Source organism: Meleagris gallopavo, chromosome 22 (assembly GCF_905368555.1).
Source record: "Meleagris gallopavo chromosome 22, MGAL_WU_HG_1.1, whole genome shotgun sequence".
NCBI lineage: Eukaryota > Metazoa > Chordata > Aves > Galliformes > Phasianidae > Meleagris > Meleagris gallopavo.
The window spans coordinates 11,376,343-11,402,848 of NC_139425.1; the positions used below are offsets into that span (position 1 = coordinate 11,376,343).

Here is a 26,506-nt window from a genome sequence, read left to right on the forward strand (position 1 = left end):
TAGAAAACAGAATGTGAGATATGACATGATGGGACATAACATAAAGCAAAGTAAGGACAGCGTGAAGAGCTCAGAATTCCACAGGTCACTACTGCACCCATGAATGAAGGAGGTGTTCCAATTACACGATGAAAATAACACTTTTTTTTTTTTTTTAAGAGGGATGACACAGAGAGAGCTTCTTGTATTTGGTGAGTGCAGTGTCAAACACCATTGACATTAAAGGTCCCTTTTGTACCACATCACCACGTAAATATACTGACTGCTAAGTTAAGGTTATAATAAGAATTGCAAGTTCACAAGTGCAGCAACTAGAAACCCTTTATGGTTTATTGGTGAGAAGAAAGTCTAGCAATTTGTAAAGTGAATTTCCAGATTTATCCCACTAACAGCATTTCAGCAGAAAAAAAGTAACACGGAATACCATCACCAAGGTCTTACAATCCTATAGTTTTAGAAAATTACATTATGATACATCAATCCCTCTCAGCATTACATACGTAGTATTAACTCCACTCTTTGGGCCCTACGGCTACTTGAACCAGAACCAGAACCAGGTGCCCGGCCTGCACACACAGCTGCTGTTCACGTGCACTCACACTCCACTGCTGCAGTGCACAGGGACACCATCACTCACACATGGAACAGTGCTGTAAGATGGGAACAGCCATGTGAGAAGTGCAGAAATCGTTTTCTCATTCACTTCTCAGCACGCTTCTGCTCTGAGATGTTTTAGAACTGCTTGCAGAGGCGCCCAAATTGCACACAGCAGTGCCAGAGCTCCACAAGGAGAGCACGACCAAAGCAGCCTCTGCTGGCTCTTAGAAAAACTAACAGTAAATGTATCTTAAAAGAGCAGTAAGGACAATGAGTGAGTAATAACTTGTTTTCTACCACCGTGTATCAATTACAGTTTCCTAGCAGCTGGTGCTGTGGGAGGACACCAGATGATAGTGTTATCCATGAGCTCTACACTTCGTGCCTAACTTCCCCAGATACTCAATGCCCTCCAGAATATCCACCTCCTGTGAATGCCAAACAAAAGCTCTCCTAGCAGCAGCATCTAAAGGACGATTTATAAAAGCTGGATTATTTTTGCAGTATCTCCACAGACTGGCCTTTAGGAACTCTTCCTAAAAAATACCTTCACTGTTCTTTCTGTTGCATATGAAAGAAGGGTCTGGCTAAAGGGCAGGTAACAAGGATTCTACTAAGCAGTCATTTTAAGACCAGCAAAAGCAAAGCTACTGTCTAGGCTGTCATCAAAAACTTTTAGGAAAGACCTTGATTATTACTTGTTGAAGCTGCCAAAGATACAAAGTTAATTTAAGAGTCCTGTTTAGGGCTGAAGGTGTGGGTCTGCCCCTCCTGCAGACTGCAGTTGTTCTGTGTACATCCTCAGCTTGCTCAGCCCTGCACATCTCCCACCATGCCTTTGTAAGGCATCGAGCAGCGTACAGAACTCTTCTTTGTGGGACTTCTTTATAAACCTGAGTGCAAACCACAAAGACAAACTTGCTCACAATGACTGGAAGTTCCAAACCATCAGCGTGGGTATGGAACAGTGCAAGGAGGATGGACGATGGACGTTCTGTGGTTCTGTGACTTTCTGCTTCATTCGAAGCTGCTGTGCTAGCAGTGATTGCCAACCATGTGGACCAGCTGCCTGCAGTGCTCTTACAGACACACTCACAAGAAATGATCAGCGTAAAGCTTTGATTCCCCTGCCCTGAAAAGGTTGCTTTTTTTTTTTTTTAATACTTTTTGAGGCTGTTTGTCAGGGCTCTCAAAGCTAATGCTATATACTGTGAAGCAAATTAGGATTTCAGCTCTTCCAACATTTTTAGTGAAATCAAGGTATACACAGCCTCTTAAAAGACACCGGGTAACTCAGCCTCCCTTCAGTGAAGAAATTTCTCAAATACATTCTTTAAAGCCAACAGTTATCTTTTTTCCATTATTTACAACCTCGTGTTTCTGAAAAGGCCCTCTCAACTGCTTCTGTAGAAGTCTGCACTCATCTGTACCTCTGTCTCATCCCTCAGTCTGTAACACTGACCTCCGTGCTTTGCTCTCCTGGCTGCAGCCACACTTTACCCTTTGTCCTTCCATCCTAAGCAGACAAGAAGGCAGTAACATTTTAAAGTATCAAACCTCTCATTTCTGTTGCTACTTCCAGAGCTGTGCTCCGAAGAGGAACCACACCAAACAGTTTTTCATCCCCCCAAACCCATTTTCTTATTAAATCTCACATGAAGTTTCACTTTTTTGCACTTGAGAAACAAATGGAACAAATACCAAAGGCAATGATGGAGAAGAGCACAGCAGACAGCGGCTGCCCAAACACCCTTCTCAAGGAATCCCAGGAGCAAAAAAGGAATGGAAGAAGCCACGTTTTAAAGATGTTTCTTAACCTTGAATGGTGTTACAAAAACTTTGTCAGCAATGGTTTCTGGGCATAAGATCTAAGATTATAGAAGGGCTCACTTGTTCAGAAGCTGGTTCATCTACTGAGGCCCAACATGTTAAAGCACATGGAGTTTATGAATTTTATAAGAAAATAAACAAAATTACCTTCACGTTCGATATGTTAGTAAGCATCTTAACCAATGAATCCAACTAAACTGAGAAATGTGAAGTTATGCAGCACCTCAGCAGCCAGCACGGTTCCTGTGAACAACACACAGCACACCAGTAAAGGATGCTCAGAGTGGAGCTGCTCACATGGATTTTAAAATGAGGCAGGGAAAAGTCTTCCTGAAACACAGCTACTGGTTTCCTTATGCTATGAACAAGCTAAGTTGACAGATAATGCTGTTCCCTCCCCGCCAAAACTATCAGAGCATGACAACAGTAACAAAAGAAACATTAATTTGGGGGCTTTATTTACTTTCTTTTTTTCTTCTTTTTTTTTTTTTTTTTTTTCTTTTTTTTAGATGCTACATCGTCAAACAGGATTGGTCTTTTTACGGCATAGGACTAGTTTACTACTAATATTTTTCCCCTAGATAGACTTATTTACATACAAAAACAGTTTCCTGACCACTGTTTTCCCAATGCTCAGATGATCAAAACTCCCAACAGTTGTGTAGTGCCCAAAACTACAGGAGGCAGAAGAATCTTGCATCACTACAGCAGCAGATTTTTAGTTCTAGTCACTGGCTTTAGAACAGGTGCCTTTTCATACCATAAAGCATTAGTCAATTTTGTGACAGGAAGGAAACATGAGATGAAATACATTAAATAAGTTAAATATGCATTAAACATCTCTGAATAACATTTTAATTCAACTAAATGAACCAATAGCAATGTAGCTTGGTCCCTCCATAAGAACAAGGCATTGACTTTTATCCAAACTAGTCATACCAGTCAATATACGCCTCTTAATGATGCCTAGCACATTCAGCGTTGCCACATACAACTCTTTCCAGCTTCTCACTATTCATTGAAGTGTCAAGAAATTGGTAATTTGCACAGAGTTGAAGACACTGACAGAAAAACTGTTAAATTTATGAGCAGAATGGTGGATTAACATATTTTACAGAAGTTATCAACACCTCCTGCCTAATCCAGCTCCGAACATCCAATAGGGCCAGCTCCAGCAGTGGAGGAATCCTTTTTTTTTTTTTCTATTTTTCCTTTTTTTTTTTTTCCTTTTTTTTTTTTAAAAAGAGGTCATCCAGCAACATGTACCAGGGACTAAGAATGTTTAAAATGACATATACAATATTCCATTGTAGTGTTAAATCATGATTTTCTTCCCCTTTCATCACTGAAGAATATTCTTTCATTCGTTCCCTCATTGTACATTTTAAACTTTCTAGATTATGTTACATAGTATTTGTGCAGGGGTAATTTAAAGGCAAGACCTGTGAGATGTCATACATTAATTTTTTTTTTTTTAAACACTGTTATGAATAAATTTAATCCAATGATATGGCAGAACCATCAAACCAATTTACAATTTCCAGCATGCTGCCTCTACAAGGCTATTTTTCCTATAATTACACCAATGACAAAGAACAAAACCACCAAAGCAAGTAGTCTGGAGCTGTGCCCTTCATCCTTGACAACAGCTGCAGAAGCAGATATTGGGTTGTTTGTCTGAGGTGCCTTTCTCATCCGAAGTCCATCTTCTTCCTGAAGGAAGACAGATTAATTACTTCAACTGAGTAAAGAAGGAGCTGAGAAGTTTAAGACGTTGAAGCAAAAGCCACCAGTATATATATAAAAAAATACTCAAAAATAAAGCTGTAATAAAAGTTACTGCAGCCTTAAAGTCTGACAGATGAGAAACTCAAAGCACCCAGTCAGTGTTTTTCCACTTCTAAATTCAAAGAGGCAACTCATTTTCTTCAGGAACACATTAGAAGTCACAGACTGCCTGATACCTCACTGCTGCTATAAATCTGGATGGGGTATAACTGACTTCTGTAAACAATAATTACTGCTACAAAACAAACTTTTCACTTAAATATTTTACTTCCTTTATCTCGTCTGGCACTGACAGCACCTGGTGGCTGGCAGTAACTTCACACAGTTTTCCGAAGTTTTACAGATGTTTTTAACACTTCACAAAAGGGAACAAGCAGCTGACAGCTTTGGGATGTTACTGTATGATGTCTGCTCAATTCTAGTTGTCTCCTGTACAGCACCTTTATTCTGTCCCAGCTGAAACCAGGGCAACTGACTTGAAAAAAAAACTAAATAAAACACACTCGTAGAGCACTTATTGTACTGGGAGACACAAGAACCAGGACAAAAGAAGTTAAGCTTGTGTCTCTGCTGTTACTTCTGTGAGCAAAACACAAATGTTTTACAGGTGTTTAAAGAATTTCTTCATGCATCAGCCAGCCACACAACATCAGAGCTGACAGAACAGAGTTCCTTTCACTGGGGCCTAGCATTAACAAATTCTACATTTTCCACCAGAGCTGATACCTCTGAAGCTAGATATCGATAATAAATGAAACCAAAACAGGTCTTCGGCTTGGTGATCGTGGTTTCTCATCTGTTTGGTTTCACAGTGATGTGCTGGCTATGACCAGAACTGTATTTCTCGTGTTACTTCCATCACATCAGCTATGTGCTCCAGGTGTCATGGCCAACACGTAGCATTGGCACAATGCTGCCCTCAAACTCCCGTCAGTCAGAGAGCACAGGGCCAAATCCAACACTGAATGCTTAATCCAAACTCAGGAAATTAGGTGGGGGAAAAAGAAATAAAAATGAGCGGGGATTCATTCCTTTGGGTTTCTATCCCATCAGCTTCTCCAGCTGCACGAGTTGTGTGCTCCTTTCAGAGGAACCATTGATTTCCACACTTTTTTTCTGGCTTTATATAGAGAAACATAAACCATCTTTTCGCTGATTAACAACATTAAAATATCGTGCCAAGGATAAGCAACCAAACCTTTCAGTCTGAATCTTTTATGTCAAGAGAGAAGCAAACCTGGAAAAGAAAGAATCTTTACCTTAAACTGTTTATTCTCCTCCCGTAACCTCTGAACTTCTACTTGAAGCCTCTTATATTCTTCCATTACTTTCTTAACTTCAGCGTCATCCAAGGAAGAACTTATTGATTTAGACATTACAGAGGAATCTGTCTTTGTTGCAGTTGTGGATACAATTTTATTTATTTCTATGTCATGCTGTTAAGAAAGGATAGAATGAGTCTGGTTAGTTATTAACACCACATTTGATACTCAGGAGGAGAATCAAGTAAAATCTCCTGTTAGTACTCAAAATGGGCCCGTATATAAAAAAATAAGCAACATTTTTCCTTCTTCAACCTTTATTTCCCCTTTCTGACCTGAACACCAGATCAGCAGCAAAATGCAGACAGAAGGACCCGTACTTTTCAGTCCCTGCATGTATGTGAAAGGAAATACCACCAGACCGTGTCCCACAATAATGGAAATGTGACTTATCTGCTGACATTCTACTTGGAGTCGTGGTGCTCTCTGCACCTTTTCCTCTCCAAGCACCACACAAGCAGCTGCTCCAAGCAGCAGCAAGCTGTCAGGAACCGCCCAGCTGCTCTGCTGCAGTTCTCTCACTCTTCCCACTCTTCCCCCCACTGCTGGCTATCACATCTCCATCCTTCTGTTTTTCTGTGGTGACAGAGGAACTTCCAGCCCAAGTCAGGAAACAAAAGCTGCAGAGCTCCAAAACCCCTTCATTCTCTCGGCTTTGAATCCTCTCTGTTTCGCAAAGGGCCTGGGCTCTATCAAAAACAAAATGCTCTATTCCCAATTTCTACCAATCTCTTGAAATGAAGCTCTTATTTATAAGGTATCAGGAACTTGTTACTATACCTGCTTTGTTTTCTCCTGATAATTTTTACAGATTATAGAAAAAGTTACCCCTAAACAGAATGGCTGTTAATTCCCACTTAATTCAGATTTCTTTCCTCATCACATCTCTCAACATGAAAGCTCTCAGCTTTGTTAACATCAATCAGTGCTTTTTTTTTTTTTAAATAGCATTTTTATCCTATGTGATCATTCACTCAACGAAGAAAGGTCAACTCAAAGATTTCCTTGTGCTTGTGATGCACTCAGGCGGTTCAAATTAGCTGCTAGCAAGGTTAAGCACCACTAAGATTTAAAATGGCTTTATTTTATATTTTAAAAGAAGGATGGGATGGAGGCAGCAAAACTGCCTGGTGCCTACATGGCTGCCTGGACACACGTGCCATTTTACATGATTTACTGAGGCATTAAAGTCACTCGATACGCAGCTAAAAATACTCACAGGCTTATCATTTTCCGTCGGTAGCTCAAACACACACCTAAGTTTCGAGTCCATGAGTTCCTCTGGCTTTGCCTCTTTCCACTGGAATAATTTAATATTAAACAGAATAGTATAGTAAGACACGTTGAAAAGGTACTGCATTATAGAAACAAATCATACCACCTTAGGAAAAACTCCACAAGCATTTATCACATTACCATTAAACACATACAGAACCAAAAATGAAAACCAAGTGCACAGCTGAGTAGTAGCTTAGAAGACCACACACTATCACTCTTAATAGTCTGAAACTCAGGTAACTCATGAGAGAACAGGGAGTTCACATGGCTCTTCCTCACTTTGACCACGCTCCTGGTAGCACAGTATTGCTCAGCATATCTCAAGTAGGTGTCAAATTATGGCTGACCCCTGTGCAACGCGAGGAAGAACTTGACTCATCCTAAGCAGCCGAATCGTACTTCAGTTCTTCTCTGTGGCTGAAGTCAGAGTTCTATTTTAAGCTTGTTGGCTGCCCGAGAAGCGTTGAAAGCTTTATAGTAGCCCAGTAATTTGTCTCACCTGTTTATCCAGAATAGGAAGATATTTGGAGAGTGGTAACAAAACTGAGAAGTGATCGAGTGTTACAGGAAAAGAAATGGTATTGGGCTGGAGAGCTCCGGGAAACTGAAAAGACCATCTAGATCCTTAAAAACATTCTTTGCTAGCAGAATAATATTTTATATGGTATAAAGTAACTCATAAAATTAAAGAGTTAGAAAGAGATGCAGACTGGCTTATTCACCTAATGATGCAGACATTTCATTGCTATTGCTGTTTCTCTTATTGGATCTTATTTTAAGGCCATTAAACAAATACAGTTCCATAAATCTCTTTCAAAAGGGGAAATTCTCAACTCTACCAAAAGGCCTCAGCTCCAAAGAGCTGTTCAGCAGACGTGTAAAGAACTGAAAAAAAAAAAAAAAATACTGAAAAAAAAGTTTTTACAAAAAAACATCAAAAAACCATGCTGCACATTCTGTGGCTGTTTTTGTTGTTGTTTTGTTTTAAATAAAGTAATATTCATACATTCAAATATACATGCAGCCCTGGATATTACAGAGTAATGGACGTTTCTTATTTATTGTGTCCTCGACAGTTATTAAATATTGTCTCAAACTAACAAAAGGTGGACCAGAGTAAGCTTCTTTTTGCTCTCCTTTAGTACTGCAAAACCATATGCTTCTGTTACTCTCACTTGTAATCCACCATACAAGATCTATATAGGCAGCTTATTTATTTAAGCAACAACAAAAGGGATAAAGAAAAATTCAATACTTGTAAGCCATCTTCCTGGCTCCCACTGGGCAAAGGAGCTGCTCAAGGGAAGAGTCAAGACAGAGTACAAAGGTATGCAATATAAAAGATACTACAGACCATATAATTAGATCATATTGTTCAAATCTGCCTTTAAAAAAAATAAAAATCATATATATATAAAAAAAAATTACAACAACTTAACATGTTTCATAGCTTGGTATGCCATTACCAATGGCAGTCTTCTAAAGAAGTAACCACAGCTGCAATGGCAATCTGCTAATGCTCTCAAGGAACATTACAGTCTGGTTTCAAAAGAGCCCTGAAGAAGTGATATAAAAGGTCTTAAAAATTACAGAAACAGAAATAAATCCATTTTATTTACTTTCAATACTTACTACTGCTTCCATATCTGAAGTATCAAGTGGAGCAAACATAGACTGAACCATAAACTTGTGTTTACTTTTCTCATTGGGGTCATAGTCAAAAGGCTGTAGCATCACTGCAAGAAAAACCCCAGAACGTTACGTTAATGCTGTTCTGATGCACAGCCACGCACAGATGATTAGCTACAAGATATGAGAAATACAGACATTAACAGGATTGCAAGTAGTGCATCTCTCTGACAAAGGAGCAGCTGAGCCCTACTTTAAAAAAATATTAAAGAAGTTAAAAGAAACAGAATTCTTCAGTCTGCACGAATTTCTACCTGAGAAGTTTGGAACTGCTGAGCACAGTACAGTATTCGATGCACCAGTATGGCAATATGACAGCAACTTACAGCAAACACAACAACATACACATCTTCTGAGGCAGCAGGAAAACCTCTCACTGAAAGAATCAAGTTTTTTTCTCCATCCTTGAGGTGGAAGTAACAAGCTGGCACTGTGATTAGCTGTACACAGCACTGCTGATGGCTGCTGAGAAAGGCTACAGGGCCAGGAAAAACCAAACACTTTAAACCTCTAGTATGGCTCAAGATTCAGGATGGAAATTTCCTCTACAAAGTTTGAATAACTCATGATTTGAGTTCTATTCCTCCTTCAAAAATAAGTTGCTGAAAGTTTGTTATCAATATGCAGCCAAGAGGTTATGCTTAAATGCTATAAAAAAATTGCTTATGAAAGGTATAAACATTTTATCTCCATCCAAAAACCACAGGAATTGGTTTTTTTTAATGCAGAAAATAACTGTGTTTGGGGGGCAAAGACATAGTACAAAAATCCTCCCCTCCAAAACATTTAAAATGAAACTGGCAAAAACTTCAACAGAAATTCACATTTCATGGTCTGTGAGGCTCTGAATTCAATCGCTATGAATAGAAGCAGTTGAAGACTTGGGATTACTTTCAAGTACCAGTGTTATTAACATGCACTGAAATTCACACACACTAATTGCAGGGATCTGAAGTGTACAAGTGTTATCCAAAGATCCCATTTATTGCAAATGAAGAAGAGCCAAACCAATCTGTCTCCTTCAGTGAGCAGGATACTCTCTGCCTGTGCCATTTTTACTGCACACACAATCTGTGGCCATCAACAACCACATGCCTTTTAAAGCTGCAGGAAAAAGGAGACAGCAAATTGTCTCAAATGTGCAGTAAAATTTATTATACACTTTATCTTGCCTTACAATAATCAACTTCTAGTCCAAAATAAACACTTTCATTTCAGCAGGCTCCATGTAAAACTCTTCTTCCAAACAGAGGTGACTGAACTGTGACAAGACGTGTATTTCAGCATTGCACATCACTGAAAAGCAGCAGAATAATCTTTTTGCCCCCTGTAACAGACACCTAACGTTTATTTCAAGTCTACGTGATGTGGAAGAGCCGACGGGTACTTGAAGCTATCCACTGTTAAGGGAACTTCTCCAGATCTGCAGTTGTATCAGCTTGCTTTGCTCAGTGTAAGCATAAGCACGTTTGAAAATCATTATTTCCCCAGTGCTGAAGCTGCTCCTGAACACTGAGCAACTGCTGCTCTGAATTCCACTCACTGAATCATAACAGCAAGCAGCTAGAGAGGGCTTGACAGTATCAGCGTTGTTAGCACTTGTATTTTTAGATCAATACACGAAAGCCACATCGATACAAATTATTCAGCAAACGTCTTGTAAGCCAGATGGGAAGCTCAAAAATACTCCCTTTGTTGAAGAGGAAGCCAAACCATTCAAAACCATTCAACACACACTCGTACTATTGGGAGTTTCTGTGAAAGAGCAGTTCCATGGAAGCTCCTTAATTGTGACACAATTTACTACTGTGAGTACAGCTCCTTTGCTTTAGCTGGAAATTGCATCTCTTACATGAGAACTACGTGAAAAGGGTACGTTCCTACAGAATATCTTTTCAAATCTTCTCAGCTGGTCCAAAGCTACTGACCAGCTCCCATCAGAACGTGCTGTGAGAAATTTGTTAACAGGAGTTTCAAATAGACTAGAACCAGCATTCATCAGTCAGTGGCCGCAGTGCCCATCTCCTCACCTGCACTGACTGCCCTACAGTGGTGCTCTGCCACAAGATAAGACTGCAAAGCCATTGGGAGACCAGTGGAATAAGGAATAACGTCTGTTGTATTTGCAAGCCACGTTTCCTCTCAAAATTTATCTGAAGGACCAACCCCACGTACATCCTGTTCTGACATGTTTCAAACAAACGGGCACCAGTCTTCTCACACATTCCCACTGTATCTCCCACATTTGATAAGCAAGGATCTGCAGACAGCGAAGCAGTTGGTGATCAGCTAACGGTGAAGTTAATAACAATATCAAGGCAGGGGAAACCTGAGGCAGGGAAGATACTAAGCAAAACTGTGGTAGAAGTTTTGTCAAGATCCCATCTTCCCTTCCAAGAGCAGGAAAGGAAAAGCCTCCCTGCTCAGATCATCAGCAGCCTTCCCCTGGTTTCCATCTAAATTTATTAATGGCCTGTTCACTTGGTCTTGGACCAACACTGAGCTTAAGCTTACATATCAAAGAAGGGGAAGAGTCCTTTACTTGTATCATTCCAAGACATCAATCACAGTAACTCTTGGCCTCTTGGTAAACTAAACAAGCCAGACTTGGGCTATCCTCTCTGAGTCAGGGCCCCCATTCATTCTCTGCACCTGTTCTGGCTTGAATTCCTCTGTATGAGTTACTCTGTATATACAACCATGAAATTTTATTAGTGACAACAACATTTACACTCTCATCTCTTCCATTACCTAGTTTCCTAGTTTCTTTTCACTTACTGCATTGCCCTATTCACAGCCACATGATGTCAGCAACTTGGTCACCTCTGATCAGTTACAGTATCCTAACATCACTCATTTTATTCAGAAAACTTGCAATTATAGAAGAAATCCAAGTGCACAACTCTGCAGTTTTTATGACAAAACTCATCCTGTTTCTCTTACTGAAGCCTTCAAGGACACTCAGTTCTTGCTGCGTATCTTCAGCCACTGAATTTTACATCATCGTAAGGGTTTTTAGCGTGCTCTTTTTGAGCTGCAACTGCTTACAAAAGCATTTAACAAGATTAATACAAAACATCACTAGCAATTTCTATTATCATTTGAAAGCCATGCATCCATGCAGCATTGTTTACTCTTACACAGCCTATTTGGTCTGTGAGAGTCTTACTGCCTTTTCTACCTAAAAGTCTTTTCTACCTTTATTAACGGGTTTCCTATATGCGCTGTATGAAATTCTCTATAGTCTGGCAAGATCAAAACTCACAACTTCCACACATCTCAGCATTACACAGAAATGCCACCAGCAATGTGGACTATCTACATCAGGGCACACTGATCAGCTCTGCAGGAGGTGAACAACTGATCCTCACGTCAACAGAGGCCATGGCACCACGCGGCTTGTTCCTCACTTACACTGTTCTTTCTGTAGCTATTTCAATAACACAACTGCTAACAATTGCTGCACCTTCAAGATAGACTCCTGCAAAGCAGGCGGATCAGACCAAGCCCGAGCTCAGCACTCGCTGTGTTGGCCAATGAGGCCTGGGGGAGCAGCATGCAGCCAGGGGCAGAACGTGGCTGGTGGCTGAGGAGGGGCAGAACTGTTGTGGGCAGCCCTGTCCTGAAGGAAACACAACCCACCTCTTCCTAGTCAGGTAACTGCACAAAAGATTAACCCTCACCCCTGCAAGGTGACTGGCAACACAAGGATAACTTCAGTTCTCCCAAGTCCAGCAGTGTGCATGGGCTGCTCTGTGATGCACACAATGCATCCTTCATCTCTCCCTCTGTACACCTAGCTGCAGACATCAGCACCTGCTTCTCATTTCTCAGTCTTCCTCTGGAATTCACTTATGTCTTTTATTTAGATTTCAACCTCTCGGAAGTCACAAAATCAGCTGCCTTTGTTCAAATAAGACACATTTAACAAAAACAGAATGGGTGCAAATAGCCTTCTTTGCCAAGTGCTTACGACCAAATGCAATCAAACGGTGACAGCACACACACACTTCCTGACAGTTACATAAACTCAGCTGTTAAAATTACACACCATTATATAACAGGTGAAAACATGGGCTACAAGCCTGACATTGCAGCAAGCAGTGCGTGCTGACAGAGACTTAAATGCTGGTACTTAGGAGCAGCTGTGATAGGGCAAAAGAAGCCAGCATCCAACACTTCAGTAGAATAAAGAAAGCTTTGCTTTTCTAGCGTTTTATGTGTGTGAAATGAGCCAACACACTAGCATGAAATAATGTTCCGATAGCAGCCTCTAAGGACAAAATACCTTCTCATGAACTTCGACCAAAATAGGGCAGTCCTGTGGAACTGTATGTAAGGAAGGCACTCAGCTGCTATGTGCAAGGAAGACGCAGGCTGCCCCGAACCCAACCATCAGTAATACTCTAGGAAACAAATAAACCCTCACATCACTGTACTTTGGCACCGATTATTTTTTTGCAGGCAGGAGGTGCACTGCCAATGCAGTGCTGCTGCGTTAAAGTCAGTCAGCAATTCTCAAGAGAGCAGACTACATAGAGTAAACACAGCCCAATTAGTTTAAGAGTTTGGAACTTGTTACTCTATTAACCATATTCTAATCATTTCTCATGAGCAGTACTAAGTTTAGAATAATGCAAACCCTGTTTTGATGCCTTGTTTGAGTCTTGAATTATGTGACTGAAGAATAACTGATCCAAAGAAAAATCTTCTATTTATATTTCAGTTTATTAAATCCCAAGTCATCCCTCTGTTCTTAAGTAGTATTTCTCCAAGGGAGAGGTTAAACAACTCCTTCCTTTCCAAGAATATGAAAATAACTCTGATCTGTAAGTTAATGAAAGCTCCCCCTTCGATTCCTGATATTACTTTTGCTGATCACAATCAGTGATTCTGATACCTTTAGTACACCAAAATTAAACCCCGTGCATGGTTTGAAGAAGCTACCAAGACAGCAATGTATATGACTTTACTAAATAGAAATTCAACCACAAAACAAGACGACAGTAGCTTCTATTTAGAATGAGTTAGCAAATGAAGAATTAACATCCATAACTCCATATCTACATATCTACCTATAAATCTTCCTGAATGTGCCACCTGAAGAACAATGTATGTGAATTGCTTGCATTTAATATGTAGTGTTAATAGAAAGGCTGGTAATTTAGCACAGTTTATTACCATGACTAAGTAAAGAGAAGCATGAAAGTAAGTAAAACAGAAAATGTAAGCTCTGTGATTAAATAAGCCAAAGTAATTTGTAAAACTGAATCATAAATCACAAATCACTACAATGAAAGTTCTACATAAAAAAGGGAAAGTCTTTTCAAAGCTTCGTGAGTGAAAGCAAAGCACAATTTGGGTTAAGCATAGTGATCTTTCAGAATGGGATACTTCAGGTCACATCTTGGACTCGTTCCATATTCTGTTTGGCATGCTGCTGGGAAGAATGGGGCTGGAAAAGCACATAAGATACAGGTTCACACAGCACTTGCCTATCCTATGTTCTGCTCAAGGTAGAGCAAAGGGTCGCTGTAAGCAGAAGTTTAAGAAAAAAGATGTTGAGATCAAGAAGACATTTTAAAAAGCGTGCTATTTGCTAGCAAAGGAAAAGAGCTTTTAATTTTGAAAGTTCATCTGAGAGATGAAAAGAATTCCCATCTTTATAGTATAAAGATAATTTGTAGCTAGAAACCATGCTCATTTTCATTATCGCTTCATTGATTCCATGCATTTAATATGCTTGCCTGTAGCTACTATAGATGACAGACAGCTTTACTTCGGAATCTTCCCCGATTTTTTAAAATTTCAATTCCTCTCTAGGGATCTTTTTCATTTGCATATTAGTCACTTCAGAGCTTACTGCATCCGTGCTAGCCTTCTCCTGAAGCAGAACTGCTCTGTCTTCCCCTTGCTATAGGTACCATGTGGCACTGCTTACCGCCTCACTGTGACACGCTCCAGAAATTAAGTGCAAGTGAGGCAAACTCTGCAATCAGAGGCTCAATGAATTGGACACAACAGAATACCCAAACAGAAAAGGTCAGTGAGCGTGCAAATGCAGGTACAACTTTTCCCCCTTGTCCTGTCACTATTCACCCTTGTAGCTCACCAATAATTTAATCCAGGTCAGAAAAGCTTGGTAAGAGACTAATTGATAGATTACATGTTTTGCTATACGTAACTTCTGTTCTGATCATCTTCCATAGGCCAGTAACTCATCTGCTTCTATTACGCAATATTAAAATTTAATTAAAACAGTAAAAACAAATCTTCAGAAGTCATTCCTGTAACTCAAAAGCCAGACCTCATTTCTGCAGCCTACCACTATGAAATGCTTGAAAGAGTTTTTTAGACTATAAAAATACTCGGTGCTTCATGCTTTCTGTGTAACCCACTCCTTTGTTTTTTCCATTACCAAAGTTTGGCAAGTGAAGAGCTACTGACTCATTAGAGAAAATCATTAACCTTTCATATGAAATAGCAAAGTTTTAGTCACTTGACGTTTCTAGCACCAAAGCATATTATATCTCCAAGGAACACAAAACAAGCATGGATTCAAAATAAATGTTTTCTTTACTGGTTGGTTATATTGGGTAGTCTGGCAACCAACTATCAGCCTACGTTGGCGTGGCTGCAGTCCACCCAGTTTTATTCCTCCCTCGATGTGCCTGTCCAAGCATTCACTTGATCCTGCAGTGAGCCGGTTCAGGAAGTCAAGCTGGCAAAAAGCTAACCGTACAAAAATAATCCCACTGGGAGGGCAGGGCTGCAGCAGCACTGCCTTGGATAGGCTGGCTAAGGCTGCTATGGAACCATATAAATTATTTATATATTCCTCCTCCCTCCCTCAAAACAATACGTCAAAACAAACCCATTACTGCTAGAGCAGGAATAAGGGAAGATATATGAAATGGCTGCTCCTCCATGAAAACCTGCTTTTACAAGCGTTCCACACAATACTTTTGTCTTGCAAAACATTCCAAGAAATAATTCATTTGATGAAGCCATTTTCAGTTACCAAAGAACTGCTTGTATGACTTACCAGAAACATTAATTGATGTTCCTGCATCAATAATTCCACTGTTAGGCCTTACACAGTATCTACGTGGTGCTGTGGTCTTAACTTTGAAGCACACATTTTTGTCTGTAGGGTTGCCGAGTTTCAGGTTCGTAGTGACAACATCTGTGAAAGGACCTGAGGAAGAGCAAAAGCAGACTTTAGATTGAACAGAAAGTACTTGACAAGTAGAGGCTAAGCAGGGTACAAATCTCTGCTCACAAATCTTATAAAGTAATTAGATGTTCAGCTTCCATCTATGGCACGTACAGAAAACCACACGCGAAGTCCAGGATGTAGTGAGGCTGCTGAGCATGACTGTATGCTCACAGTACAACAGCTCATCATTAACAGCAAACAAAAAGGGGGGAATCGTTTATAAATGCTACCAGCACAACAACATGGTATTCAAATGAAGCCAAATTCTCTGCTGTATCACTTACTCCATTCTAACTGCTGAATCACGCAGGCTTGCAGAGAAATGCACACCTATGTACAGACAGTGAGCAGGGGAGACTACTGAACTCTACAAATATCAGTACATAAACTGTACCTTACATTCATAAGCTGCAGGTGTAAGCTGCACCTCCATGAAGCCTTCCACCTGGTGTTTAGAAAGGTTGTGCCAAAACCAGCAAGATGAGCATCCACTGTGCATCACGTGTGCTTGTTTTTAAAAAATCGTTCTGGCTACAACAAATGGTACATCAGAAGAGATCTGCATTAAAAAAATCCAGCCTCACCGAGACAGGAAATAACCATGTGCAAACAAGGGAATTCTTGGATGCTGACAGCACTGGCAGTGATTTTTGCATTAGCAAAGCCAGAATCAGACCACTGTCAAGTTCTGCAACAACACGCAATAACTTCTCCTAGGCTCACTACCTACTTGAAACCATCAAAATCCCCAGGGCTAGGGAAAAAGATCATTACTGGTTCTCCATAAGACACAGATAAATTAGGCAGGTGCTGTGTGACCGCACTCAGATTGCAGAGAAATAAAATTAAAGAAATGTAAACACTCTTTGATCAGCTGCCCTCTGCACAAAGAAAGTTACCTGATAACTGAATAAAATACCTTCACCTAGCCTCAGGAATAAAAGTAAACTTGAAAAAGAAGAAAACAACAAAAGAATCAATTCTTTTCCTTGAAGACATGACAGCCCTGAAGTTTAAAAACTGTGAATGATGATCATTTTTATAATTAATAGTAATAATGAATACACACATGGTCATCCCCCTGCTCTCTTGATAAAACAAAATGGGTTCTCATTTGCAGCAGGGATGGCTTAAAATCACCTGAGACTGTTTTCTTTTCTACAAATTTATCATATAAATTCATCTCTTAAGATGCCACTGAACTCAAACAAGAAAGCATTGCTGTCCTGCAACCTTCACCTAAAAACACAAATCAACCAACCAAAACCAAACCACCATACCACCATGCTGCTCAGCCAGCAGCATGGCATCTATCTGCCTGCTCTCTGAACAAGCCAACTCAGCATTCACAATGCAATCTGGCAGCAAAGAAGCTGAAGCAATAAAACGCTCAGATCCAATGATAAAGACCCAAACCTGTGCCTGGTGGCACACCGAGATGCAAACAAGAATGAAATACAGCTGTTGAAGATTTGTCTGTGTTCTGCATGCAGACTCTTTAGGTCTGATGGAAAATAACTGAGCAGAAGCCAAGAGCTGTTAAAGAAGTTAAACAAGCCCAGCTATCAGAAAAATCCAGCAAAACATTTAGGTATGTAAAGACGGTAGCAGATCTTTAAGGTAGACCTAATTGGGTCTAACATTTCAGAAGAAATTACTTGATGCCTTAACATTATGAACGTCCATTTACAAAGATTACAGTGTGAGCTATTCCAGCAGAGAGGGAGGTTCGTCTGCACACAGCCCTACATGTGCAGCTGCACCTTCAATAGAGCTTTACTAGTCTGCATGCTGGGACAGATTTCCTGTGGGAAATACCGTGTTTTCACTTGGCTGATCCATGAATGCACGTGGGATTTGTGCGCCCCAGCACAGAGCTGCTGTTTTTAATAGTAATATGACAATAATTCTATGTGTAAAATAATTTCCAAATGGATTTACTTATTGCTAACACAGACCATACCAAAATATTTGGCAGCAAAAGCTTCCAACAGACTGAAATAATTTCTTCTTGTCTGCTAGCTTTTCCCTCTGCTAGGCTACAGAATGTTTTTTAGATACGTTTCCCCCAAATTACAGGTCTCACAGGTCAGCCAGCACAACTGCACCGCAGGGCTGACATCTGCTTTCAGCAAACCCACATTCAGTACGGCACCGCTATTCAAATAGCAGAGTGAAGCAAATAGGAACAGACAAGTGCAGAATTAAAGCGTCATTACAGGTGTTTCGAGGTACATAAGAGAAGGAGAAATAGACTATGGAGTATAACTGGGGTAATCAGGGCACGGCAATGAAATCCTATCGGCCTGCTTGGCCTGCCTTCCAGAAGCACCGCAGCCTGCCAGCTCGGGCCGAGGTGAACCCCGAGCACCTGCTGCTCTGGGACTGAGGCCTGGGTCAGCCTTCCAGGGGAGGCTGGCTGTGGGAAACGGGAGATTGGCCTTTGCTTCCTGCAAGATGTATGAACAGCAGATGAGGTCATCTGGCTCAGCCCAGAGGAGGCTGAGGGGAGGCTTCAGAGCAGCTGCAGCTCTGCTCTCTGGTGACAGCGACAGGCCTGAGGAAATGGCACGGGGCTGTCAGGGGAGAGGAATGGGGGTCTGCAGAAAGGCTCTGCCCCAGAGGGCGGTGGGCATGGAGCAGCTCCCCAGGTCAGTGGGCACAGCCCTGAGCTGCTGGAGCTCAAGGAGCGCTGGCACACCACTCTAAGGCATTGGTTTGGATTCTGGGTGGTGCTGTGTGGAGCCAGAGGTTGGACTCAACAGTCCTTGTGAGCCCCTTCCAGCCGAGGGTACCCTGTGACACCGTGTCTGGGTTTGAGCAGGTTTTCTTCAGGTATGGCCACACACCTAACCCACAGCTCTGCTTGTCAATGCAGGCATTGCATCTTCTGGAATCGGCTCAAAACAAAAGAATCTTTTTGTGACTGTTTTCATTATTTCTAGAAAAGTGAAACTTCTATTTCTGTAAAACTAACCCAGTAGGCTTAAAGGTAAGGAGTTTTCCAAACGTCAGTTTGCATTTAGAAGAAACAAACACAATAAATCACTCCTGTTTATGAAGATTGTGAGGAAAACAATGCCACTGGTGCCAATGCAAGGACAAAGTCATGGGAGACACAGGCTGTGTGTGCATCATCTGGCAGGGGGCTGCCATGGGAGCGAGCGGTACAGAAGGAAGAATGCAGCAAACTGAATTTGGCTGTTAAAGTTTGGAATATTTCACAAGGACCCAACTTCATCCTGCAATTAGAATGAAGTCAACTCGTGTTAATGAAATAGCGGGCATCTACTAAATAGCAGGCACTAAAATAAAAACAAAAACACAACAAACCCAAACCCACCACAGATGTCATATTCATGACAAACAACAAGTATAATGGCTTTCCAGGGGGTTACTTTTCATCAGGGCTTGTTTCAAGCTATAGCTGTGGCTTTCCAGCCAGAAGATACATATACAAGCATTCATATTTGAAGATCACAGCATTATCTCAGAATTTGCCATGCTCCATTTCAAATTCAAACACCACAGCTGTATCAATCTCTCCTAAAACTGCCATTCTGCAGTGCACTGTATTATAATACTCCAGATCATTTTGGTAACAATACAAATGCCTGAGAATTAGGTCGAAGGAACATGATGTCAACGCTATTTAAATTTTAAGTAAGTCTCACTGCAATAAAAAGAAGTGCACGTATCTGAAATAGCAAACCCCAGCTGATAACTCTTTGGTCAGCACAGTGCTTGCTTTAAGTCTCTTACCACTCTGCTTGCAGGAACCACGTTACACAGCTACACCCCTTGAGCAGATCCGTATCACAACTATTCTCACCTTAACCAAAATTCCTTACTTTAGTCTGGCAAATAAACCACCCTCATACACGTATATTTCCAGTGCAGTAAGACTACTGCTGTAGCATGACTTGGTGCGTTAGCACAAAAATCAGAGGCAGAGCTTGGATGGCACGTGTTTGCTAGTGTATGCTTAGCAGATTTTAAACTAAACAGATACAGTCCTCTGCAGATTTACATGTGCAAACATTACTACTAATACTTCTTTATCATTAAATGCAAGCATTAGTCGGGCCACAGTCCCATGGTCAGTTTACTCATGCGCCAGCCTGTCTCATTGCTGCAAAGGGAGGTGGCCTGAGCTCTCATTTCTACCAACTGCTTGAACAGTGTTCACCTGCTGCACCAAGAACTGAGCCAGGAGCTGCTTAGGCTGAAAATTACTCCACTTAAAAGACAGGGAGTGAGAGAGGGAGCAGTGAGGAAGGGAAAAAAGAAAATCAGTTTTCAGCAGTGCTCAGACACTGGCATCGGGGACCTGCATCTTCCTGCACAGCAGACTTAAGTCAAATTAAGGTAACAAGGTCTCCCACTTAGTAGGTTAAAACTAGCACATCCAGGCATACACTTTGCAGTCATGCTTCCTCTTGAAGTGCTGGCATAGTTATTTGAAGAATGAAGGCACATGCTTTTGTACTTCAACCTGCAAATTCTTATCTGCTTAACGCTGAGCATCCCCCCGAAAGTATGACATTACTGAACTACCATTTTTCAGAGCAAATGCACTGAAGTATCATTGGATACAACAGCAGGTGAAAATGGCAGTCACTGACTAGGAAGACTGCAAATAAATTCCCATCAGCTGCCCATATTATTCTCAGAACATCTTAGATGCACTTTCATCACCTGGCCCTAAATAAGTTTTCACCACTCCAGCTCAGCACCACACACACGTGTTAGAAGGCATGGTACCCAGATGCAGTTAGAAACAAAACTGGAACCACGATGCAACAACAGGAGAGAAGAACATATTTCACCATGGTTTAATCCCATCAATATGTCAGAGGAAAGTCATTAATCACCAAACAGATTAATTAACCACAGAAGGGTAACCAAGGAATCTTTAGGAAGCAAGATGGTGAAGAGCAATAGGGAGGAAACCGAGATTGTTTCATGCTATTCTCAAGAGCCCAAGCCTTACTCTGTGTGACTTAACTAGGCGATGTCCACACAGAGCTATAATTCATTTACTGACACAGCCACGTGCTCTGCATGCACAGATGGTGGGGGCTGAGCGCCATGCCACAAGCCCCATCCCACAGCCTACTCACAGCATGAAGTGATGCACACCAGCCCCACATCCCAGGGTTCCCACTTTATTCAGGGGGTGCCTATCGGCAACAGGGAGATAGTTAAAATAAACACACCAGTGGCAAAACTAAATTGAGCAAGAGGGCTCAATTCCAGGTGTAGCAATGCCTTACTATGTATTTATTTTAAAAGTTACACATGAAGTTGATGACCTTTAAAGAGAAATACTGAAATGAAAAAAGTTGAAATGTCAAGCAATGCATTTTGAGCTATCAGCCAGGTGTCTGTGAATCAAGAAGACCTAAGATCCAATCAATGTCTCATACCACCTTACTCATCCTTAGACAAATCACTCAAGGGCTTGATCTTTTGCTATTAAAAGCCTTAAGAGTTGACAGCAGTTCCAAAACAGAAGCATGTTTGGACCCTTATAGTTTCCCTCTCTGTGAAGTCAGGAGAATACTTACCTAATTACAGAAAATCTTGTGAAGATTAGTCTTTTAGAAAGCACTGGATGCCAAGTTTTAATCACCACCACCATCTGGCTCTGGAGACATTCATAATTAAGTGAGTATCAGCAACTTTTGAAATCAAAGAAGTTGAAGAAAGAAACAAGAAGTGCCCATGTTGCATAAACATCTTTATTTCACAAGTTGCTCACTGGAGGACAGAGCTAACCCAAATTCGGTCATTACTTTTAAGACAGAACTTAGGCTGCTCTTCACCCTTGTGTAAATTACTCGAACTTTTCAGTCCAGCCCTTGTGGGATCACTTTTGTTCCTTACTATGACCATCCTCACCAAAGAGCCCTTGAAGCAAAGCAAATGTAGTCAAGTGGCCACTTCCACTTTTGCTGTGCTGTGAAAGCCACGATGAAAAGATTATTTTTAGTGCCATCCAAATCACTCTTCGTGCAGTAATTTATGCTGTGAATTTTTTTTTTTTAATAACATGTAATCAATAAAATTATCTAAGAGGAGGAAAAAAGGGCACAAAGGACTCTAGCAAAAATACATGATCAAGGTGGCAAAGTCAGGTCAGAGCTGGCAGTAAATTACTCCATTTGATGGATTAATCAGGGTCCTTCCCTGGCCTATTCTGATACTACCTACTTTTGCCAGAGCATGCTTCACATTCAATAAGAAAAGAATGTCAGAAAACAAATATGAGACTGAAGACTATTTTCAGAATATCTATTACTGTGTACTTTTTGTCACCTCCTATTCCTCAGAGGATTATCAACAGTTTGACTTCTTACTGTCAGGGCCACACACACAAGGTTCCAAGCAAAATGGAAGAATATGCCCTTCCTATAATATTGCTACCAGTGTCATCTGCGGGTTTTCTTTCCCCCTGCTGACCTCTTCAGATTTTTATTAGACTGAAACATTATTTACAGAAATCTTTGGCAACAAAGTCACACACAAAGAAATATTCACTCTATATCCTCACCTTAAAGCAGGTTTCCCCACACAATTAAATAACCAAAAGACTGACAGCAGCTGGCTAGCTTTTAGAGGTATATCTGTCTCAAATGTGCTTTTATATCCCTTTAGAACTGAGTGCCAAGCATATTGTGTTACCTTGTTCATTCCACTCACCAATACCACACATAACAACTCTCTCCGGATATGAAAACAGCTCAGAAAACAGGGCCACACTCGTCTTGATGGAACGGCAGCAACATCTCTTCCAATAAGCATGAAATACTAAGACCTGCGTATAAGATACCTGGTCGTTCTGCATAGCTAGAAGCCTCATTCACACAGTCACAGCTGGTATCAAAAGGACTCTGAAACAAAGCACAGCCCCCTGGGGAGCAGCAGGGATGCAGCACAGAGTGCAGCACGATGGTTTGCTGTGCAACTGCCCCAGAGCTGCACTGGCTGCAGATTGAAAGTGCTGGGAAGCATCTCCTGGCAAGAGGCAGCACCATTTTATCCTCCACGCCTCACCTCAAAGCACCCTTTTTCTTACACTTCTTGTCAAGCAATTTTGCCGAGTCTAATTTAATCACTAATCTCTATTTCAGATGCACATGCAAATGGTAGGGAAGGAGCAACTTAACCGCTCTAATTTTATGCTCATAAATACTCTTCAAACAGACAAATCTGATGTGTAACTTACATAGCAACTATGCAAATATGGTAAGTGCAGAATTATGCCTAAATTGCAAATACCAAAGAAAAGAGCAAAATTAGAGATTTTGGGATGCACAATGAGTAGCAGCTTTTCTAAGTTAAAAAACCCAAACCCACAAAAAATAAATAGGCAGTGAGATACTAATTACAGCTATAAATGAGAAGGAATCCTGAATTTAGCACGATACTATTCTGAAGAACCATCTGAAAACCAGCCCATTAACTGTGCCTTAAAGATCAGAGCAAAAAAAAAAAAAATAAATTGAAGCAGAAGGGAGAACTTAATAAGGCAAAAAAAAAATACCTATGGTTTATACTGTTTGGCACGGTATATATGTGTGAAATTGCATTCTGCAAACCTAAGCTCCGGCAAGCATTATCTGCATCACTGTATGAGTGATATCAAGAAGTACAGTGTAAAAACAGCTATAAAAACATTTAAATTACTGCCCTTAGACCTTTGTTCCTGGTCTGGTGAGCATGTAGGAAGGCCACAGGAGGAGCTACTGCAAACTAGTGAAGATTATACAAGCAAACACTCTGAAAAGATGCAATACGGAAAGTCAGAAATCTCCATATCTGCAAACATAAGCAGGTGAGGGGCAGTTCAAAGAGCTGCAGGGCTGGGCTCCTGTGTAAGAAACAGCAGCAGCACCAGGAGGATGAAATAACTGGTTAGATGAAAAGAACAGTCAGAAAGAAAACAAAAAAATTCTGTGGTTGTTCTGTCTTATTTAATTAAACAATTACACAGTCATTTTACATGCCTTCTAAAGCACAACCAACTTGAATTAAGCCTCTAGAAGTGTTTGTGAAAGCACAAGATCTGGCTGCATAGCGAGTCCCACACAGACACGATTTTACATTCCGCGTTGAAAGTAAATGGATCACCAGGCAAACCTCCCCCTCCTCTGTTCTGCACCCCTCGTGGCAACCAACCAAGAAAACAGGATTAAATTTAGAACGATGAAATCTTTAATCCACAGCACCGTGGTGTGAAGGACTTTGGTTACTGCTCAGAAAACTAGACACTGCAATAGTTTAGCGAAGAGATTATTTCCATAAAGTATTTCTAATGACGAGGGATAAGGTCCTGCAGGCAGCAGAAGTGCCCAGTTTGTAGGAATGCCTTTGAGGCCAGAAGAATTACGGTGAGGTAAGCAACTTCCAGAAGAGCTGTAATGCAGGAAGGACACATCCATCAACTCTCAGTCTGGATTGCCCGGATGGTGTAAACACTCCGTCACTTCCATCCACGTATGCTTCAATCCTGCACTGAATTAAACGTGGAAATGGCAATTTGCTTTGCATGCATGTTCTATGCAAGACTGTGACAGCTGCTCCAGATTGATGGCACAAATCCCCCTTTATGAAAGGTGGCCCAGCAGACCACATCTTCCAATTCAGCAACAGCCCAGAGACATACAAGAAAAATATTCTATTTGCCTTCTGTAGACATCTCAGCCTACAACGCAGGTATAAAAGAATTTATATATTGAATAAATATTGAATCAAAAGCCAGAAGAAGAGATTTGGCATGAGTGTGGTCGTTAATTTAGATAAATTGGTACCTAAATATTGATATACATGAGCAAGATAGGCTCCTTTTCTGCCTCACTTCTCACACAGCAGGAGGCTGGCAGCACTGGGTGCTGTGCCTGGCAGTGCTGCCAGAGTGCCTGCCGTCCTTGGAGGGGAGCAGAGCAGACAGTGCCCTCACTGGGAAGAACTCCTGGCCTAACCAAATCCTCACATAAACCACTGAAAATTTATTTGGAGAGAAAAAAAGGCTCACAGCAGCGTGATGATAATGTGAAGGATCACATCCCCCACAAAAACAAAGATGAGATTTAAGTCTAAAGCAACAGCTGTTACCACAAACAAAACTGTTGCAAACATCATCAATAAAGCTCTCAAAGACAACTAACTACTGGCAAAAAAAAGTAGAAAGGCTGTTACTGTACCAGCTAGGAACTATTCTCAGCAGTTATGAGTCCTTCCAAGCACAAAGACCAATGCAATAACAAGATAATAGAAAATGAATGTGACTGCGAGACGTGGGCAGACTTAGCAAGGGTCATTTGATTCCTGCATTGTCTCCAGCTCAGCAAAAAGCTATGTTTAGAGGCAGGGAAAAGCAAAGAACAAGAGAAACTCTCAGGTCACCTGGTTTTCTTTAAAAACTGCATTATAACATATGTAGAAGTTAAGTTGCTCACTTAATCCAAAGCTGATTGGACACAATACCTTCCAGAGCCAGGTGCGTACAACAAATTATGCTTCTCCTAAAGCAGGCAGTTGTTCACAGATGCATGCTGAGCTGAGCTCATGAAGTTGAATCACTCACTGTAGTGATGATGCCATTTTTCCAGCTGAGTTTCAAAACAGATCCGACTATCTATTTAAAGGTTTACACTCTGATTTTTACAATCCTAACTCCGATTTAAAGTACAATTAAGCAAAATTCAGCTTTGCATTCAAAAGTAGCGAACCCATTTAAAAATAAATACACCATTGCATGACTACTGATAAGTTTTTAATTTATAAAACTCGAAAAGACAGAAGATGCAATAATTCATTTCCAGTGAGAAGAAACGATCAGACAAACCTGTGCAGGTTCTCACTGCCCATTCCTCTTTCCCAGGTGACAAAGCACTGCACGCAGGCAGAGCAGCAGCTGGGAAGCAGACAGTGTGCAGCCATGCACAGTCAACTTGCACCTGCTGTGACACATTACCTGTGCTGTTATTCCAACATGACTGCCACATTCCCAGGGCTCAAGGCAATCACTCTCTGCCTTATGTCTATATATACATATTCAATATTATTACCAAGCATTTTCTGAAGCGATGAACAGGGGACACGTGCCATCATCCTTCTGGACATTCCACCACCCTGAGGAGCCTTCAATAACCAACTGGACAGCCTTGTTCTTCATGTGTCATTGTGATGGTTCCACAGTTGAAACTGTGCAAGAGTTTTCAATACAATCACCTCTTAAAAGAACAGTTACAGGACCTTCCTATTAAAAACTTACCTGAAAATGGGTGCACAATCCGGTTCCCAAGGAATAGAAAACTCTGAATGTATTGCCCCTTACAACAAAGGCAAAGAGCTGATCATATTAAAAATGCAAAACTCCACCAACCTGGGAGAAGTATACTCCAAATAAGAATTGTCCATGCTGACTCTATCGCCACATAAGGATCTTCCTAGAAATAGTAATATTTTGCTCCCATTGCTGCTCATTACCTCACCTGCAGTTCTTAGAATTAGTGCAGTACAAAACAATTCAGAAGACCTCAACCCATACACACACTAGCTGAAACCTTCAAGTTGACTGTGAGAAATGAAAGCAGTCTTAGGAGACCTAAATACATTAATTAAATTTAATGGAAAACATGGCTAAAATTCATCTGCTCCACACATCTCAAGTAATCATTAGTTGGGTCTCTAACCAAAGGCACATCCTATTTTAAGGTTCCAATTTTTGCTAGCCCTCTCTTGTGCAGCTCCTCACCCTGTCCCTGTGGAGCCG

The 26,506-nt window shown here is 41.0% G+C and overlaps 1 protein-coding gene across 4 annotated transcripts in view; it reads right to left on the minus strand.

Annotated features, from left to right (window-relative positions):
* The window catches only part of VAPB (VAMP associated protein B and C), a 35,470-nt gene that overhangs the window by 4,063 nt on the left and 4,901 nt on the right, over positions 1-26,506 (minus strand). For 2 of the 4 annotated variants that reach the window (XR_014887723.1, XR_014887722.1), the window contains exons 2-6: positions 15,550-15,702; positions 8,448-8,551; positions 6,757-6,837; positions 5,475-5,651; positions 2,575-4,140 (exon numbers count right to left, since the gene is read on the minus strand). Coding sequence is in view for 2 of the 4 variants with exons in the window: in XM_085241408.1 (XP_085097534.1) it covers positions 3,982-4,140; positions 5,475-5,651; positions 6,757-6,837; positions 8,448-8,551; positions 15,550-15,702 (674 nt within the window). In the remaining 2 variants the exon portion in view is untranslated. Of the gene's footprint in view, positions 1-303; positions 4,141-5,474; positions 5,652-6,756; positions 6,838-8,447; positions 8,552-15,549; positions 15,703-26,506 lie in introns of those variants that run through there. The other 2 variants (XM_085241408.1, XM_085241409.1) reach the window with 1 other exon arrangement.